Source organism: Ursus maritimus, unplaced genomic scaffold, assembly GCF_017311325.1.
Source record: "Ursus maritimus isolate PB19 unplaced genomic scaffold, ASM1731132v1 scaffold_30, whole genome shotgun sequence".
NCBI lineage: Eukaryota > Metazoa > Chordata > Mammalia > Carnivora > Ursidae > Ursus > Ursus maritimus.
This window is the reverse complement of record NW_024425564.1, coordinates 11,185,273-11,203,538: the sequence shown is the minus strand read 5'-3', so window position 1 is coordinate 11,203,538 and position 18,266 is coordinate 11,185,273. Positions and strand designations below refer to the sequence as shown.

At 48.8% G+C, this 18,266-nt stretch overlaps 1 protein-coding gene across 4 annotated transcripts in view; it reads right to left on the bottom strand.

Annotated features, from left to right (window-relative positions):
• Nucleotides 1-18,266, bottom strand: part of KIAA0319 (KIAA0319 ortholog) — a 72,247-nt gene continuing 53,981 nt past the window's right edge. For 2 of the 4 annotated variants that reach the window (XM_040644921.1, XM_040644922.1), the window contains 10 exons: nt 17,181-17,313; nt 16,036-16,184; nt 12,607-12,758; nt 11,719-11,857; nt 10,902-11,061; nt 7,575-7,717; nt 5,823-5,945; nt 4,564-4,654; nt 2,511-2,602; nt 1-179 (listed from right to left, as the gene is read on the bottom strand). In XM_040644921.1, coding sequence (XP_040500855.1) covers nt 1-179; nt 2,511-2,602; nt 4,564-4,654; nt 5,823-5,945; nt 7,575-7,717; nt 10,902-11,061; nt 11,719-11,857; nt 12,607-12,758; nt 16,036-16,184; nt 17,181-17,313 — 1,361 coding nt within the window. Of the gene's footprint in view, nt 180-2,510; nt 2,603-4,563; nt 4,655-5,822; nt 5,946-7,574; nt 7,718-10,901; nt 11,062-11,718; nt 11,858-12,606; nt 12,759-16,035; nt 16,185-17,180; nt 17,314-18,266 lie in introns of those variants that run through there. The other 2 variants (XM_040644923.1, XM_040644924.1) reach the window with 2 other exon arrangements.

Genomic DNA, 18,266 nt, shown 5'->3' with positions numbered 1-18,266 from the left:
TTATCTGTCCTTGGAGCAGGAGCTGAAGGGAGCTCCATTTCTGAGGGAACCGTTCAGAGAGACTTTCGGATTCCCTCTCTCCGTCCTCTCTCGGCTGAAGATGGTGTCCTGATCACTGTCGAACTCAGACTCGGACACCATCAGGCTGGAGTTGTGCTCTGTGCTTCGGTGTTTAATGCCTACGGAGAAGCAGACAGAGGCATCTTGGGGGAAATGGCCTTTTGGCTCTCAGTTGTTGCTCTGGTTGTGGGTCCCATGCACCCAGTTGTTCTCTGCACCTGCAAAGCCTCACTCACAACACAGCAGGGTTGGGGGCCCGGTGAGCAGCAACAGGGGCTTTGGAGTCACCACTGAGCTTGAGCCCAAGCTTTGGCACTTACCAGCTAGCTGTGTGATGCTGGACAAGATGACTAACCTGAGTTCTCAGTCTCTGTAACCATTAACACCGGGAGACGACACAGCACGCACTGCGCAGGTTTACGGTGAGGACTCCATGCAACAGCGCGGGGGAAGCAGCTGCCCAGCAGCTGGCGCTCACTAGACACTAAGTGAAAGCTGTTACGGTTTTACTGTTTGGTTCAATCAAAGTATTTTTGGTAGAATATGTGATTGCTGGTGGTCAAAATAAGAGACAGAAGAGGTATAAGATGTGACCCCTGCTCTCGGAGAATGGACAGTGTCTAGCTAAGGGCTTAAGACAAAGACTCATGAGAAGACGGTTCAAAACGGGCAAGAAACGTTTAAAAGTCAATCTTACGGGGGCGCCTGGGTGGCACAGCGGTTAAGCGTCTGCCTTCGGCTCAGGGCGTGATCCCGGCGTTATGGGATCGAGCCCCACATCAGGCTCCTCCGCTATGAGCCTGCTTCTTCCTCTCCCACTCCCCCTGCTTGTGTTCCCTCTCTCGCTAGCTGTCTCTATCTCTGTCAAATAAATAAATAAAATCTTAAAAAAAAAAAAAAAGTCAATCTTACGGGAATCGAGAATGGGTAAGTACAGCTGGGTCGGCTGGCATGGCCTCAGCGGTATCTCACACAGGCCGGGATCTGGACAGGAAGACCGGGGAGGGCACGGAGTATGCAGACATGCACCACAAATACTGGGAGAAGCGGGTGGCCCGGCCTGACCCACCATGGGCCCTCGCCGGCTCTGTCACTAGGGCAAGTGGTTAAGCTTTCCCGTGTCTCAGTTTCCTCGTCTGTGAAATGGGGATCATCACAGCACCTGTCTCACAGAGCTGGCAGTTGCCCTGGAATTAAACGGGTGACGTGCTTGGAGCGGGATGTTATTTATGTAGGAAACAGAGTTACTGTTCATGCTCGAGGTTATGAGACTCCGAAGGGGTCATGAGAATGTCGGGGGGAGGGGACGAGAGACTAGGCGAGAGGGTGGGTGCAGAGGGAGGTTGAGAGCCTGGCAGGAAGAAGAATGGGGGTTCTCTGAGTGGAGCAGGGACGGCGGAAGGACGAGGGTCCTTCAGGAGGAAGGCGGGTGACGTGAGGCAACCTGAAGGCACGTTACGCTCTTGGGTCTAAAGCCGCTTTACAGACCTCACATTACAGGATGCGTGAACGGCGAGCATGTGTGCATTGGCTACGTATGCTCTCAATTCCGCTTCCCGCAAAGCCTGCCCCGCCAGAGCCCCTAACTCCACTCCCCACATGCCAGCCACGCGGCCTCCGAGCTCAGCCGGCTTCCATGGGATCACCCTCTCCGGCCTGGCTCCTGCAGGGAGTGCCCACCTCCAGCGACCCATCAGCATCGGCTCGGACGGCAGGTCCTCAGCATTTACTATGGACAACGTTTTACATCTCACGGCTTTGAAAGTGATTATGTCCCTCTGTGAGAATTTAGTGACAAATTCAGAATTACGAAGAACCCGTACAAATGAGTGCTAGGCAGCCTCCGAGGGCCAGGGAAGGTTTAGAAAGTCTCTAAGGGTTGAGGAAGGAGGCTCAGACAGTTCACTGGGGTGGATGGGAGGCGGTTCACTTTGTGAAGAAAGTCCATGTTGTGTGAAAGCTTTGTGTTCACCTGCATATGGCTGGTCAGCTAAGGGAACGCTTGACGCCGAAGCCCACCTGTTACCTGGCCATATTTCCCAGGGAGCAGACCTGCAGGGGACAGTGCTCGGAGGTGAGCTGGGGGGGAATGGTGCCGCACGTCCCACACCCCAACCATGACGAGAGGAAACCTGTTTGAAAAGCAGTCTTTGCCTGCAGTCATTCGGTGGGGGCTCAGCTGATAGGAGGCATTTTATATCCCTCACCCATTAAAACCTAAAGTGCGTCCCCAAAATTTCATGAAATTTAGAATACAACGATGCCTCCCTGTTGCGTATCCTTGGGATAGGTGCAGGTTTTTCTTCCCAGAAGCTCAGGCTCCCTCTTCCTTCCCAATTAAATTGCTGGCTCCAGCCTGCTGTTCCCCCTTCACCCAAGGTAACGCTCAGGCAAACACCCGGATCCAATCCTTTCACCGCACCAGGTAAGCATCTCGCAGACCACCTTACCATACTTGGGCCGCAGCTCCATTCTCTCCTGGTCATCCATGTTATCCAGGATGGTATACTTGGTTTTCTTTCTTATTTTAGTCCTTTTTCGTCTGAAAGGAACAACAAAAAGTTCGACTCAAATTCTTAGCAAGGGAACCGGGAGCCAGGAATTAAAACACTAAAGGAAGTGGTTTGCTTTTAGAATGCAAGGCTCGGCACTCGTATGAACAATGTGCGTACGTGGCCAGGTCTGGTTCGGTGGGACTAAGGCACAGCATGCATTCTGAGCAAATAGGAGCAGGACAGCCAGACCCCCAGTGCCCACCTAACTGCAGGCTCTCAGCTAAGCCCGGGCTGAGGGCCGGGGCCCTGGAGAGCCATCCTCTCAGAACCTGTGTGCGGGCACAGCGAGCTTTTCCCCGTAATTCTTTACTCGGAAAAACCCAGATGCACACATTTCCCCCTGAACCTATCCTGGCCTAGAAGGTCCAAAGATGCAAAGATGATATAACTAGCAACCAGGAAAAAAACAAAACAGAAATATAACAGATTCCCAAAATTAACTGGCAACGACCCAGGATTTCATTTTTCACAAAGCCTGAAAACAACTGGGCTGGTCCTTTGTGCGTCATCCTCAACTTCAGAGGATTATCTGAAAACACACATCAAAGCCATGGGAAGGTTATGCTGAGGACAGTTTCACAGCACTCGGACAGTTTTCTGCCAGGTTGGTGGCTAAGACCATGAGCCTCTAATCCTTGATTTAGTGCTTACTAGCTGAGTGACTCTGAGATAACCTTCTGATACTTCCGTGACTCCACGTTCCCACCTGTAAAATGGGAGTAAAAACAGTCCCTTTTTATATGGTTGGTGGGAGGACTGAATAATATATATAAAGCACGGAGAGCCATTCATCACAATGGCAAATACTTAATAGCACTTATTAATACTTAAAATGGTCACAGTCAACCACTTTCTTCATCCTGTCATCTGCTTGATACATCTGCCACGAAACTGCAGAATGTGTATTTTCTTTAATTTTTCATTTATTGTTATTTTTTGCAGAATTTTTAAAGCAAGCACAGTAGGGTGCCCATGGTCCCAAATGGCTCTGGGAAAGCTTACTGGGATTTAGGCCTCTGAGTGTCTATGTTCCCCTTTACCAGCCTCACTATAGGGAAAATAATCACAAATAAAACCAAGAAAATGTGAGTGGTTTCAAAAAATAACTATTAATTATGGTTACATTATTATTTTTTTTATCATGTCTTCTTTGGAGAGCATTTAGTGTTTTGTGAGATGGTGGGTCACCAACACTGTCTTCTAGGGACTTGAGAAATCACTGACCCTACAGATCTCCTCACAGAGGGCTGGGCACAGGGTTCTGGAAGAGTCAGACGATGAGGCAGCTCAGGGGCTTCTCAGAGGTCAGCTCCATGGAAGAAGGCAGAAGGAAACACCTAACGCAAGACTTTTTGGTGATCCTATGGCCTGGATTAAAGTTTTGCATTTATTCAATAGGATTGAGGTACATTCCATTTGTTGCTTCACACAAAAGAATCAAAACCTAAATTTGCATTGGTGTGTTTCTGGAGCTCCTTCCTCTCCCAAGGAGGGCTGGGCGGAGGGCCAATCAGTCAGGCCACTCACTCCAGGAGTGTCTTAGTAAACACAACGTGAGACTGATGGAAAATAACATCAGATTTGATATGCAATCACGGAGCCTTCTCGGGAAGAGGAAAGGTGCATAAGAAAAAGCTGCCTTTGGTATTATCCCATTCATCCGGGCACACATGCCTTGTGGGGGGCAGGACAATATAATGGATTTTTTTTTTTTTTAAGTAGGGCCCCACACGCAACGTGGGTCTTGAACTCACGACCCTGAGATCAAGAGTTGCCTGCTCCAGCGACTGAGTCAGCCAGGCGCCCCCTATAAAGGACTTAGGAAGCCTAGTTTGTCTTCATATAAAAGTGATTGTCAAATGGTTCAGCAGCTTAACAAACCCAAGCAGAAGCTACTACAGCTGTCAAGTCCCATTTCCAGCACGTGAATAAAGGAGCAGGCCAGTACCTCTTGCAGCAGTAGAAGCAAAGCCAGGGCGAGCCCCCGATCAGCCCCAGCACAGTGAGAGCCAACGCCGTCACATAGAATATACTCCACTCTGGAAGACAAGAAAGCCGGGGTGCACACGGTTACACGCGATTTGTAAAACAACTTTATTTCAGTGACTGACAATGAGTATTTCTGAGTTCTTATGAGCGAAGGCCACCTGTGGCTTCACCGGGCTGGCGGCAGAGCATAAACAGTATAAAACGCAAGTAAGTCAAGAACAATTTACAAGCACCCTACTTTTGTCCATTTGGTTCAGGGACCTCATGGGGTATATTTCATGCTGACTTAAGGACAGAATCATCAAAAGCAAATTAATTAAGAAGTAATGCTGTGAACACTCATGTATGACACATCAAAATATTCATTCCATAATCACAAGAAACACAACCCTCCCCACCAAAATAGTTCTGGCTTAGTTTTAATAAGGCAAATAAAATATCTGTATGGCTGCCTGTGACACGAAGACACTTTTCAGAGAGCCAGACGGCGATCTGTATTCCTTCCACATCCTTGCATAAATCCAATGTGAGAAGCTTTGCAATAGCAATTTAGGACAGAGAAACCAAGGGCCCCAAGACACAGGCGCTATTAAATGTTACACATGCTCCTTGGAATAACAATCCAAGGGCTGGCTATTTTCAAATTTCTTGGCCAAATACATCCTTCTGGATTCCAAAGGCAACAAAATTACTCTTGGAAATAGATGGACATTAAAATAGATTCCTCCCCAGAAGAGACATAAGGGCACCCACTGGACCAGCCGAGAAAGTAGCTCCATTCTTGGTGACCGCCTGGGCAGACATCCAGGAGGACTGGGCCAGACTCTACCATTCATCTGTGTGCAGCAGGTCCTGCACTGGGAACACTGCACCAGAAGGCCAACTGAGCCCAAGCTGGGGCAGGTGCACCCGGAAAATGGCCCAAGCGGCGCGAAGCAACTGTCTCAGCAATGCCGGTGGTGGCTGGCCAACCCTGCTCCGCCCGAGTGGATTTCCTCGTCAGGAAGTACTACAGAAAAGCCTCGGCCTGCCCGGCATGCCCGCATTGATGCATTGATGGTAGGTGGGGGGGAGGATCTTAACGCACTACTCCTTGGCCTCAGGCGAGGAGAGGGCGAAGGTTTACAGTAGCCGAGGAGGGCAGACACTTCTGGTATTTCAAAACAGGGTGTCCCCGCGCTCCTCGCCCACAGCCGCACCCCCAGCCCGCGGACTCACCGCAGTTGCTCTCCCCATCCCGGATGTAACGCCGTATCAGGTTCTCCATCCACAGCTGGGAGCACACACAGCGCTTCGTGATGGGGTCACAGTGACCGTGGCCAGAGCACTTCAGAAGGCAGCCTGCAAAGAGGCGGGCGCGGCTGAGGCTAGCATGGCAGCAGGAGAAGGGAGAGCCTGGCTTCTGCCCGCTGTGGATTTTCATGAGCAGGGCCCTGACAGACACATCCTGCTGAGTCAAGAGCCTCTTAGGGTATGGAGGGGCTGCAGGGGGTCTCTCATCAGGAAGCAAACGGCAGAAAATAGCCAATCCATATCAGGTAATAAAAGCCTTAAAAATGTCGCCAACACTTAGTACCCTCTGGCCTAAGAGAGAGAAAATCTAAGAATTTACCCAGTGAAAATAATTGGTGATATGCACAAAGATTTGTCTTCAATTATCGCATTCTTTAAAATCAACCTTAAAGTCCTTGAGTGGAGGACGGGCTGAACACATCGAGGATGGAGGACTGTGCAGCCATAAATAGTCCACTGAGGGAGAAATTATAAAAGATTTGAAAAAAATGATCATAATACAATTTGAAGGTAAAAAGCAGATTAAAAATATTTATCCAGTTATCCTGATTGTATCACATGTTTCCAGGAAAGGAAATGCATCAGAATATTAACAGAAGTTGTTTGAAGGGTGGGGATTCTACACTCAAGAATCTAGAGGATTGTTAAAGTGTTTTTGCCTTTCTGGATATTTCCAATTTCCTACAATAGATCAGACATTACTTTTGTAGCTAGAAAAAAGGGATTATTAAAGAAACGAAGTTAGTGCGTGTTGAGGACGTCAGTCGTGGACAGACATGTCCCTCACGACGCTCACCTTCCTCAGCACCTGTTGGAAGAGCCGCTTCAACATCATGTGGGGTTCACGGTCCTCAAAAGGTCGTGACCGAGAACTCTCGCCCAGACTGTATTTCCGACTACACCCATGAGTCAGTCTGGTGCCAGGACGGGGCAGCAAGCAAGGGACTAAGACGGAGGTGCAATGGAAGGCACTTGGAAGCCCCTGCATTTCCAGTCGTCTATGAAACACCACCGTCACACCCCCGTGACGTCCAGGGAAAAAATTACATGAACACAGCTTTTCCAGCCCATAACACTTGTTTTTAACACTGTCCTGACAGCTTAAATATGAAATTTCTGACAATGACCATTATCTGGAGTATAGTTTAAAAACCAACCCACGACCACTGTTGCTCTTGCTTCCCTCAGAGACAGAGAGCAGTTGGTAAGCGTTTCGGAGGAAGCCACTGTAGAAACAGATGCCGATAAGTCTCTGGACATTAATGTGAAAATGGTCATACCTCACTCCTCTTTCCATGCCACGAAAACTTAGCCATGACTGGCAAGGCTGATTTGGGTTCTTTTAGAGTACTCCCGGAGGAACCATCCCATATGCATATTCTTGGAGGAATTAAGTTCAATATTTAATTTCTAATTAGATAAATATTGGACTTCATGCCCAGTCAGTCCAAAAAGTCTATGTGACCTCACTACTGTCCCATCAGACTCAAACAGATCTTATTACCACCTCTTCCAAGAAATCTGTCACTTTAACCTCAGTGGGTAGTAATTTAGGTTTCTATAGGATTCTCAATGCATTTAATTTGATGGGATGTTTTGCTCAGTGCTACCCAATTCTGAATAGACAGCAAATACTTCGATTACTTGGACCCTAACAGAAAGAACAGCCCCACATACCTGCTGTGTCGATCCGCAAGACTTTGAAGAGCAAGAAATCGGCCTTCTCCTTTGAGAGCTGCCTGTGCAAATTTCGGACCACGTCAGCAGCTTTGAGAACCTTGAAAGGCGGCCCACTCTGGACGTAAAACACAATCACGGTGCTGCACAAGAGACAAGGGGAGAGGACAGCCACGTGGTCAGGCAGTGACCAACATGACACGGCCGCACGAGCCGTCTGACCTGTGAGGTTTCTGACTACCCCAGATGGGTGGTTTGGCAAAGACACAGGGGCGTATCTCATGCGCCAAGGACCTGATCCATTTCTATTCACAAATAAAGGCTCTTCAGTCCCGGAGCCCTCTATTCAGCTGACGAGATAGACCTTGAGATTAAGAGGAGGAACATGCCAATGTGTGCAAACAGACTCAGCTGTACACAGGGCGGCGTCTTTACTTTTATCTTTTATTGAAATACAATTTACTTACATTGGAATTCACCCTTCTAAATCGTATCACTCAGTGGCTTTTAGTATATTCGCTACCTCGTGCAACCGTCACCACCATCTGACTCCAGAACATTGTCATCACCTCAAGAAGGAACCCTGAGTCCATTAAGGACTCAGTCTTCATTCCCGCCTTTCTCCAGCCCCTGGCAACAACAAATCCACTTTCCATCTCTCCTGATTTGACTGTGTGTTTGATATAAATGAAATACACATGAGGCGTTCTGCGTCCTGCTGCTTCCACTTTGCATGATGGGCTTGCGTGATGCATCTGCGTTGTACTGTCTACCATGACTTCCTTCCCTTTTACTGCCAAATCATAGTCCGTTGTACGGACATTACTCATTGAATTTATCCATTCATCAACTGATGACATTAGACTGCATCCACTTTTGGGCTGTATGAATTTGGCTGGATGTATAAACGTTTGTGTGCAAGTTTCTGTGTGGACACACATTTATCGTTTCTCCTGGGTACGTATTTAGGAGTGGAATTACTGGGTTGTATAGTAACTATGTTCAGCATTCTGAGGAACTGCTAAACTGTTTTCCACACCAGCTGCACCACTGTACGTTCCCACCAGCAATGCAGAGTGTTCCAATTTTCCGCATACTCACCCATGCTTGTTATGGTCCACTTTTTAGATTACAGCCATCCTAGTGGGGGTGAGGTGGTATCTCAAAGGGGTTTTGCTTTGCATTTCCCAATAGCTCATGGTGTTGAGCACCTTTTCAAGTGCTTATTAGCCATCTGTTTGTCTTCTCTGGAAACATTTCATTCAAATCTGTATTAGTTTTCAAGGTTGCCATTAAAAGTACCATAAACTGGGTGGCTTATAGCAACAGAAATTTATTCTCTTACAGTTCTGGAGGCTAGAAGCTCAAAATCGAGGTGTTGTCAGGGCCATCCTGTCTCTGAAGGTGCTATAGGAGAACCTGTCCCACGCCCTTCTCGCAGCTCTCGGGAGTGGGCATTCTGTGTTCGTAGACCCGTCAATGCGATCTCTGCCTCCACTGCCACATGGTGATCTTTCTGTGTGTCTGTCTCTAAGTCTCTTCTCTTCTTATAAGGACACAGTCACATTGGATGAAGGGCTGACCCTATAGCAGTATGACCCTATCTCAACTATTTCCATCTGCAGAGATCCTGTTTCCACATAAGGTCACACAGGTAGTAGGGGTTAGGATGTAAATGTATCTTTTGAGGGGACACAACTCAACCTACAAGTGTTTTTATCAGGAAAGGCTGTTGGATTTCATCAAATGCTTTCTTCTGTGCCTACTAAGATGATCATGTGGTTTTTGTCCTTTATTAATAGGGCTTATTACATTTATTGATTGACCTATCCTGCATGCCTGGGATAAATCCCCCTTGGCTATGGTATCTACTTCTTTTAATATGTTGCTGGATGCAGTTTCAGAGTATTTTGTTGAGGATTTCTGCTTCTATATTCATAAGGGACATTGGTCAGTAGTTTTCTTGGGATGCCTCTGCCTGGTTTTATTTTTAGTTTTATTTTTCTTAAAGATTTTATTTACTTACTTGAGAGAGAGAGCAAGCAAGAGAGAGAGCATGAGCGGGGGAGAGGGGCAGAGGGAGAGGGAGAAGCAGACTTCCCCCTAAGAGGGGAGCCTGACATGGGGCTCGATCCCATGAGAGCATAACCTGAGCCGAAGGCAGACGCTTAACTGACTGAGCCACCCAGACGCCCCTGTCTCTGGTTTCAATATCAGAGTAAAAACTGTCCTCCTAGAATGAGTTGGAAAGCGCTTCCCCCTCTTCTCTGTTTTGGAAGAACTTGTGGAAGTGGTGGTAGAATTCACCAGTGAAGCCATCTGGTCCTGGGCCTGGTGGGAAGTTACTGATTAATGATTTATCCTCTTCACTTACTAGAGGTCTGTTAAATTTTTTTATTTCTTCTTGAGTCAGTTGGCATAGTTGTGTCTTTCTAGGATTGTGTCCATCTCATCCAGGCTAACTAATTTGTTGACATATAATGACTTATAGGATAATCCTTTTTGTTTCTAGATGGTTGGTAGGAATATCCCCTTTCATTCTTGATTTTACTAATTTGAGTCTTCTATTTTCTTAGTCAGTCTAGCTAAAGGTTTATCAATTCTGCTGATTTTTCAAAGAAATAGCCTTTGGTTTTGTTAATTTTCAGACTTGTTCAGTTCGGTGTTTGATATTTTGTAAGGAAGGGAAACGTGTGATTTGTTTTGAAAGAGTTCTATGAAAAAATAATTAGAATTTTCTTTTACGTTGGTATTTTTCTAAGTAAACTTCAGTTGTCTGGAAAACAAACCTAAACGGAGTGGCTGACAATAACCGGCCAATGGATTTACTGTGAATGGTAGGTTTTCATTCCCATATTCTTTCTCTCCTCCCTCCCTACCCTACTACTCATAGATTGGACAAGCATTCAAAAATAAAAGCTCAATTAAATCTATAAATCTTAGAGGAAACAAAGGCCAGAGGTCTTCCTCCTAGACTCCTAGAAGACAGCAATGGTAATCAATGCTCTTCTCACAACGAGAGAAGCCTCAGTCCTGGGAATGTGGGGCAGGGAGGGAGTCTGGCTGTGAGACCGCCTCTGTGCCAGCCCCAGGCCATTTGCATGACCTCTGACAACAGCAGAGATCACTACCAGTTCCGGCTGATGTTTGCTAACTCCTTCATCTGGAACGTTCTCGGTCCACAAACATTTACTGACACTTGTCGGAGGGACCTGGAATGATGCTGTCCTTTGAGAAAAAGAAAGTATGGATGGGACACAAGTATGTGCAGAACTAGACAACAAAGGAAACGAACAGGACCCTGCTGGACGGGTGTGCAGCTCACACCTGAGGTCCGAGTGGGCCTGGATCCTCTGAACCTTAACATCCGAGTCCAGCACGTTCAGGAGGGCCGCGAGCTGCCTCACGAGGGTGTCCTTGCGCTGCTCGGTCAGCTGCCCCACGACCACCTGCAGGATCAGCTCTACCAGTCCAGTCCTCCTGGGGTCTGGGGAAAGAGAACACGTGGGATTTCCACTTGGAAGTCATGCTGGGCCACACAAGGAGCAAGGCCTGCACAAGGCTTTGAAGAGTTTAAGATGACCCCTGGGTAACTTCTTAGGACTTAGGTCATTTCTTAGGTTTTATGTGACTCAGACGAAGTTTTCCCAACAGCACAGCGGCTGCTGTCTGAGCGCGCTTCCTCCTTGTTTTATCCAAATTTGTTGTCTGTTCATTTTCCCGGAGATAATCAGGGCACCTAAACAGCCTCTGTGCTACCTTGACGTTGTGGCCCCACACCCTTCCCTCAGCCTCTGCTGTGGCGGCTGCTGCCGTAGCCCCGTGGACACGGGGCACAGAGGCCCCCCACCGGAGCTGCCGCCCTCCTCACTCCTGCACTGAAGCTGCTGTGTCTGCCTCACTTTCCGGCAGGAACACAGAAACGAGACGAGATCCCTGCTGCCACATTGAAACCCCGTCATGAGTTCTGAGGCTGCATCTGTCTGGGGAGACACAGCGAAGAGCAGAGAAAGCCGCACCGTGGCTCTGGCCAGGAGCTGAAGCCAGCCCCGGGGGGCACCTCACCCGGGGGGACCCTGCCCTTTGCAAGGAGCCCGGAAGCAGGCCGCCCGGATCACAGACCAGCACGTTAGCCCAGGCGCACCTGGCTGCACTTCCACGGTGGCCGTGTCCGTGTCCGAGGCCCCCTGACCGTCAACAACTTGCAGACGGAACGTGTAGACGCCCTCCACCAGATTGGTAAGCTGCAAGGCCGCGCTGTGGTCGGAGCCATCGAAGACATCCTGCAAAATAATGCAATTCGCGAGTCAACGTTCGGTTCCCAACTTCGGGCGCACTGCGGATCCCAGACCTCCGGGGCCCATCTTTTTAGTGTGTGCGTGACTGTAAGGGGCAGGCTGAAGGGGAAGACGTTTGGTGCGTCAGGGAAGACGGGGGAATCCGCAGCGACTCTTCCACAGAAAGCGCCGGGTCGCACAGGTTCCTCAGACGGGACTTCTGAGCTGCGCTTACCCAGGGCTGCCCAGCCATTACCAAACCGTTCACTTCGTCCAACAGGGGGAAGCACGAACACCGCAGTGGGGAGCATGGAAAGGCAGATGAGGTCATAACAGAACTGCTGCTAAGGGGTTAGCTGTGCGGGCTTCACATTCATCTGCCGAAGCCCTGGCCGCTGGTGTGACTGACTGTGTTTGAAACAGGGCCTGTGAGGAGGTAGTTAGGGTTACAGGAGGTCATAAGGATGGGGCCCTGATTCCACAGGATTAATGTCCTTGAAGAGGAGACACCAGAGAGCCTCCCCCACCCCGCCGTGTGGGGACGCAGCGAGAAGGCAGTCACCCGTGAGCCAAACAGAGAGCTCTGACCAGGAGCCAGATCACCCAGAGCCTTAACCTTGGACTTCGCGGGCTCCCGAACCGGGAGACATGCCTGTCTGTCGTGGAAGCCGCCCAGCCCGAGGTGCTTCCGTACAGCAGTCCGAGCAGACTGACTCCGCGGGATGTGAGCGGGACGATTCTCGTCGGGCACTCACCCCAGCGGCTGGGCTCTGGCCATCCCGGACCCACAGGTAGGACACAACTCCTTGGTCATCCGTAGACCTCGAACCGTCCAAAGTAATGCAGTTATTGGGAAGCACAAGCACATGGCGGCCACCAGCGCGGGCTCTGGGAGGACTGTTATTTTCTAAGTCAGATACAGCAAAAACGAAAGCAGAGATGGATTTGAAATGCTTGGGGCAGGAGTGTGCTGTCAACGACGCACGATGGCCCCACCCTGCACATATGGAGATTTAAAATATCCAAGAGGCGCTGTTTTCCACCCGTAATACACAGACGTTCTCAAAGCTCTGTTTATGCACAGCTGTAAGGTGGCAGCGTGTACACTGGGATGTTTCTAATAACATGACAGCTTTTCTCTTTTTGAAAAAGAGAAACAATGACATTACTTATCAGGGTCCAGTTTAAGATATTAAACTAATATTTTAGTTTAAAATACTTTCTGAATCATTATGTACTGGTCTACACTATCTGGCCATAGAAATATTTATTTCTACTAGTGCCACATCTTGCTTAAGTAAATTAAAACTTGAGTCAAAACCAACCAGGCCTTCACTCCTCCAACTGGGTGTTAATATGTATGAACATTTCTGATAAAATCACCTCTGGAGAGAGGGGCCAGGGAGAATGGGGTGCAGGGGGAGACCATAATAAGACCCAGCCCTACTGGGGGATGAGGCTGCTGAGAGGGAAATCCTGTTGTTCAGGTGGCGCTCTGGGAACCTACTTGAGCCCTTGCAAATGTCCCTTAAAAACAAGTCAAGCAAAAGTCATGGTCACCCCAGCCAGACGTTGATCCAAGGGAGCAGGAAGCACCCCACCAATCACCAGCCACCTTCCTCCGGAGAGAACACCCCAGAGGTTAGAGCGAGGCACCTGCTACCATGGGCAGCATTTCCACATTGTTCACCACACGCCCTTTCTGGGAGGACTTGTGGGGAGAACCTGGCGTTAAGGAGGCTTAATTCCACTGTGGACCAAGGGGGAGGCTGGAAATGACAGAAACAGACCGGCCGTGGACCGCGTCGGCCCGAAAATCCTTCTGTGAGAAGTGATCACTAGACCCTCTCTCACTTCAAGGCTGGATGGACTTAAGGCAGCCGCCCCCTTCCATGCTTACGTCCCCGCAGGCTCGAACTCCATCAGGACGCTCCCTGGGCAGTCTCTGGGCACGCCATCACCACAAATCCGCTATGTCCAAACTCAACGCCCTGCACACCCGCTGCTGCTCTTCTCTGGACCGAGGTCAGAGCTTGGCACCACCACCCACCTGTGCGCTGACGTCACGGTCCCCGAGTCATCGAGACACCCACCATCTTTCTTCCCTCCAGAAATTCTCAAGTCCTGAGAATTCAAGCTCTAAGATGTCTTTCTAGGCAGTCATTTCCCCTCTCCTCTCCCTACACTGACCTCTCTTCCCATCAAACCATTCCCTTTTTTAAAAATGCACAAGTCTCAGGTAAAATGACATGGTGCTAGAGGTTTGCTTTAAAATACTCCAACCAATGGGAGAATATATTTGCAAATGATGCTACAGATAAAAGACTGGTATCCAAGATCTACAAAGAACTTCTCAAACTCAATACGTGAGAAACAAATAAACAAATCATAAAATGGGCAGAAGATATGAACAGACACTTTTCCAATGATGACACACAAATGGCTAATAGACACATGAAAAAATGTTCAAAATCATTAGCCATCAGGGAAATTCAAATCAAAACCACACTAAGATACCACCTTACGCCAGTTAGAATGGCAAAAATTGACAAGGCAAGAAACAATTGCTGGAGAGGATGTGGAGAAAGGGGATCCCTCCTACATTGTTGGTGGGAATGCAAGTTGGTACAGCCACTCTGGAAAACAGTGTGGAGGTCCCTTAAGAAGTTAAAAATTGAGCTACCCTATGTCCCAGCCATTGCACTACTGGGTATTTACCCCAAAGATACAGACGTAGTGAAGAGAAGGGCCATATGCACCCCAATGTTCATAGCAGCATTGTCCACAATAGCTAAATCGTGGAAGGAACCGAGATGCCCTTCAACAGATGACTGGATTAAGAAGTTGTGGTCCATAAATACAATGGAATATTACTCAGCTATCAGAAAGAACGAGTTCTCAACATTTGCTGCAACATGGACGGCACTGGAGGAGATAATGCTAAGTGAAATAAGTCAAGCAGAGAAAGACAATTATCATATGATTTCTCTCATCTATGGAACATAAGAACTAGGAAGATCGGTAGGGGAAGAAAGGGAGAAAGAAAGGGGGGTAATCAGAAGGGGAAGTGAAGCATGGGAGACTATGGACTCTGAGAAACAGACTGAGGGCTTCAGAGGGGAGGGGGTGGGGGAATGGGATGGACTGGTGATGGGTAGTAAGGAGGGCACGTATTGCATGGTGCAGTGGGTGTTATACGCAACTAATGAAGCATCGAGCTTTACACCGGAAACCAGGGATGTACTGTATGGTGACTAACATAATATAATAAAAAAAAATTAAAAAAAAAATAAAACAACATATAAAAAGAAAAAAATAAAATAAAATACTCCAACCAAAATGAAAGAAAATATGAATGGCTAGATGAAACAAGATTGGCAAACTGCTCTTGGCTGTTGAAGCTGGGTGATGGGGACATAATGGTCCATTGAGCCTAGTTTCTCTACTTTTATATATGGTTGAAAAAGTCCACAATAAAACATTTGAAAACATACAAATCCATGTCACTTTGCTGATCAAACTGCTTCAGCCTCTCCCCCCTGGCCAGCAGATGAAATCCCAGCCTCCTGGCTTGACACATGACCTTTCCGGGGTTGAGGCAGCAGCTCTGCCACTCCCCAGCACGCCCACACCTGGCTGATCTACAGCACCTGACTTCTTCTGTGCAGCTCTCTGACACCTCTGTGCTTCGACACCTCTTGATCGTTCGTTCACTCACTCGTTTACTCATTCCAGTACCCAGCATTTGCGAGTTGCCATGAGCCTAGCACTGTGACACAGAGGACACAGATATGTCTGGAACGAAGGTCCTCAAGCAGCGTGGCACGAGACTAGACCATGAGGTAAGAAACCATATGGAACTTGAAAACATCTCTGCTCTTTGATTCCCAGGGAGGAGAGAGAGAGCATAATGCCGTCACGTGCACAGAGGTCTTTCACTGCCAGTAGTCACAGAAGGAGTGTGAAGCCCATAGAGGGCTCTTCACTCGACACACAAAAGGAAATGCTATATTTTTACAGAGGGAGACTCAGCGAACACGCACGGAGGAAGAATGGCCTTTCCTTGGCCGACCTGAGTTCAGCGTCTGCTGTGAACAGATAGCAGCGTTTCTGAACAATCACGGCGTGGCTGAGAGTCTGTGAGATGGGAAAGCAGACCCACTCGCCGCGGAGCCAGGACTCACCCTTCTTCACAGCCACAGTGAGGGTGGTCGTGCTGCTCAGCCCCTGCCTGTCAGTCACCGTCAGACGGAAGCGGTGGGTTCCCACCTGGAGCCCGTGCGCAGTGGCTACGGCATTGTCGGGACTTTCCATCTGCACGGCACCAGGGCCTCTGTGAGACAGGGAAGTGAACGACAACATGGAGCATTACAGCCCGCATGGTATCTGTCCTTATAAAAGCCCCTTTTCACAGCTAAAACATAGCATCTAGAGAATTCTAAGATAACTTTTTACCCACTTATATTCTCTAGGCCAAGGTATGGGTCATAAGCTAATGCCTATTTTAAATTGACCTGTGGGATTCCTAGGAAGAGAATTTTTTTTAAAGATTTTATTTATTTACTTATTTTAGCGAGAGAGCTGCAAGCAGGGGGAGGGGCAGAGGGAGAGCGAGAATCTCAAGCAGACTCCCTGCTGAGTGTGGAGCCCAACACAGGGCTTGATCTCATGACTCTGAGATCCTGACCTGAGCCGAAATCAAGAGTCGGACACTTAACCGACCGAGCCACCCAGGTGCCCCACCACCTGTTTTTTTAAATTGAGCTGTCAGTGAAATGATCTGTCCTTACAAAACAGTCTTAGAAACGACTCCCATTTCCTCTTTGAATGAAATTAGGTTAAATCCTCATCTATCTTGACAGAGAGTACGTTAAGAGGAGGGGATGAGCCAGATCACGGTTCTCCTCAGGGGAAACGTGGTGCCGTCATTAAGATTGTGGGCCCTGTCGTCAGAAAGACCCAGCTCCCCCTTTACTGTCTGGGCAAACCGAGGCTAGTGACCCTACTAGACTCTGACAGGCAGAGCAGATGGTTTGCGTGAGCGTAGACAGGAGGCTTCCTGGGGCCTCCTACCGGTCTCCCAGCACCTCGTCTGTCGTGAAGCTCACCCACACCCCCACGGCCCTGCCCACCTGGCAGGCATCACCTCCCCCCACTGCCGGCGAATATCTATCTTGTGCGTCCACACTTGACCTACACTTCAACAACACTGCTCCTGACTCCCCAGCAGGCTTGAGTTCACTGTTTAATCTGGACCCTCCAGAGAGGGGGCAATGTTAGCCCTGGGCCAGGGGCGTGACCCCCACAGCTCAGCGGTAATAGGGCCTACCTGACGTGCTCCCAGTGGTAGAGGACGATGCCCTGGTCGTCAGTGCTCCTGCTGCCATCCAGGGTGGTGCTCTCCACTGGGAAGACCAGCTCCTTGTCGGGGCCGGCCACAGCCACCGGAGGCCTGTTGCTTTCTAGAATTACAGAAATGGTGTGAAACACTATTATGTCTTTGCATTAAATCTGCGATCCCCTGATTTCTTGATTTAAGCAAATTACTCCTATTTGGATCAGGCGGCTACTAGAGTGTGTGGCATCCTGGGGGAATCCTGGGGAGAAACGCTGCAGGCTCTTGGCTGAGCCAGGACTTCAATGTTTCGAGGGTGAGACTGGGGGTCCAGACAGCAGGAAATATTGTTCCCTAAAATCACACATGTTTGGTTTCTTTAAAAGACCTCAAGGGGTGCCTGGGTGGTTCAGTTGGTTAAGTGTTTGACTCTTAATTTTGGCTCAGGTCATGATCTTGGGGTTGTGAGATCAAGCCCCCAACCGTCAGGCTCCACACTGAGTGGGGAGTCTGTGTAAGGATCCCCCCCACCTTGTGCATGTGTGTGGGCCTGCACTCTCTCTATCAAACAAACAAAAGACCTCAAAAGTCATGGAGTCAAGAGAGAAGGAAAAGGAATAAGATGGGCAGATGGAGGGAAGAAGGACTGGGGAGAGAGTGGGGGGAGGCAGGCAGGCAGGAATTGGAAGGAAGTTAGTTGACAGTTGCTTTGTCCGGCAGGACTTACTTCCTTTTGTCTTTGTAGCCCCAGTGCCTAACACAGTGCCTGGTAAATAATAAATGCTCAAAACATTTCAGTTAAATGTTGAACAACAGTAAAAGATATAAGGGGCGCCTGGCTGGCTTAGTCAGTAGAGCATGCAACTCTTGATCTCAGGGTTGGAAGTTCAAGCCCCACAATCAATTAAGAGATTACTTAAACATAAAATCTTAAAAAAAAAGATTAAAAAAAGCAAAAGAAGGGCGCCTGGGTGGCGTAGTCGTTAAGCGTCTGCCTTCGGCTCAGGGCATGATCCCAGCGTTCTGGGATCAAGCGCCACATCAGGCTCCTCCGCTAGGAGCCTGCTTCTTCCTCTCCCA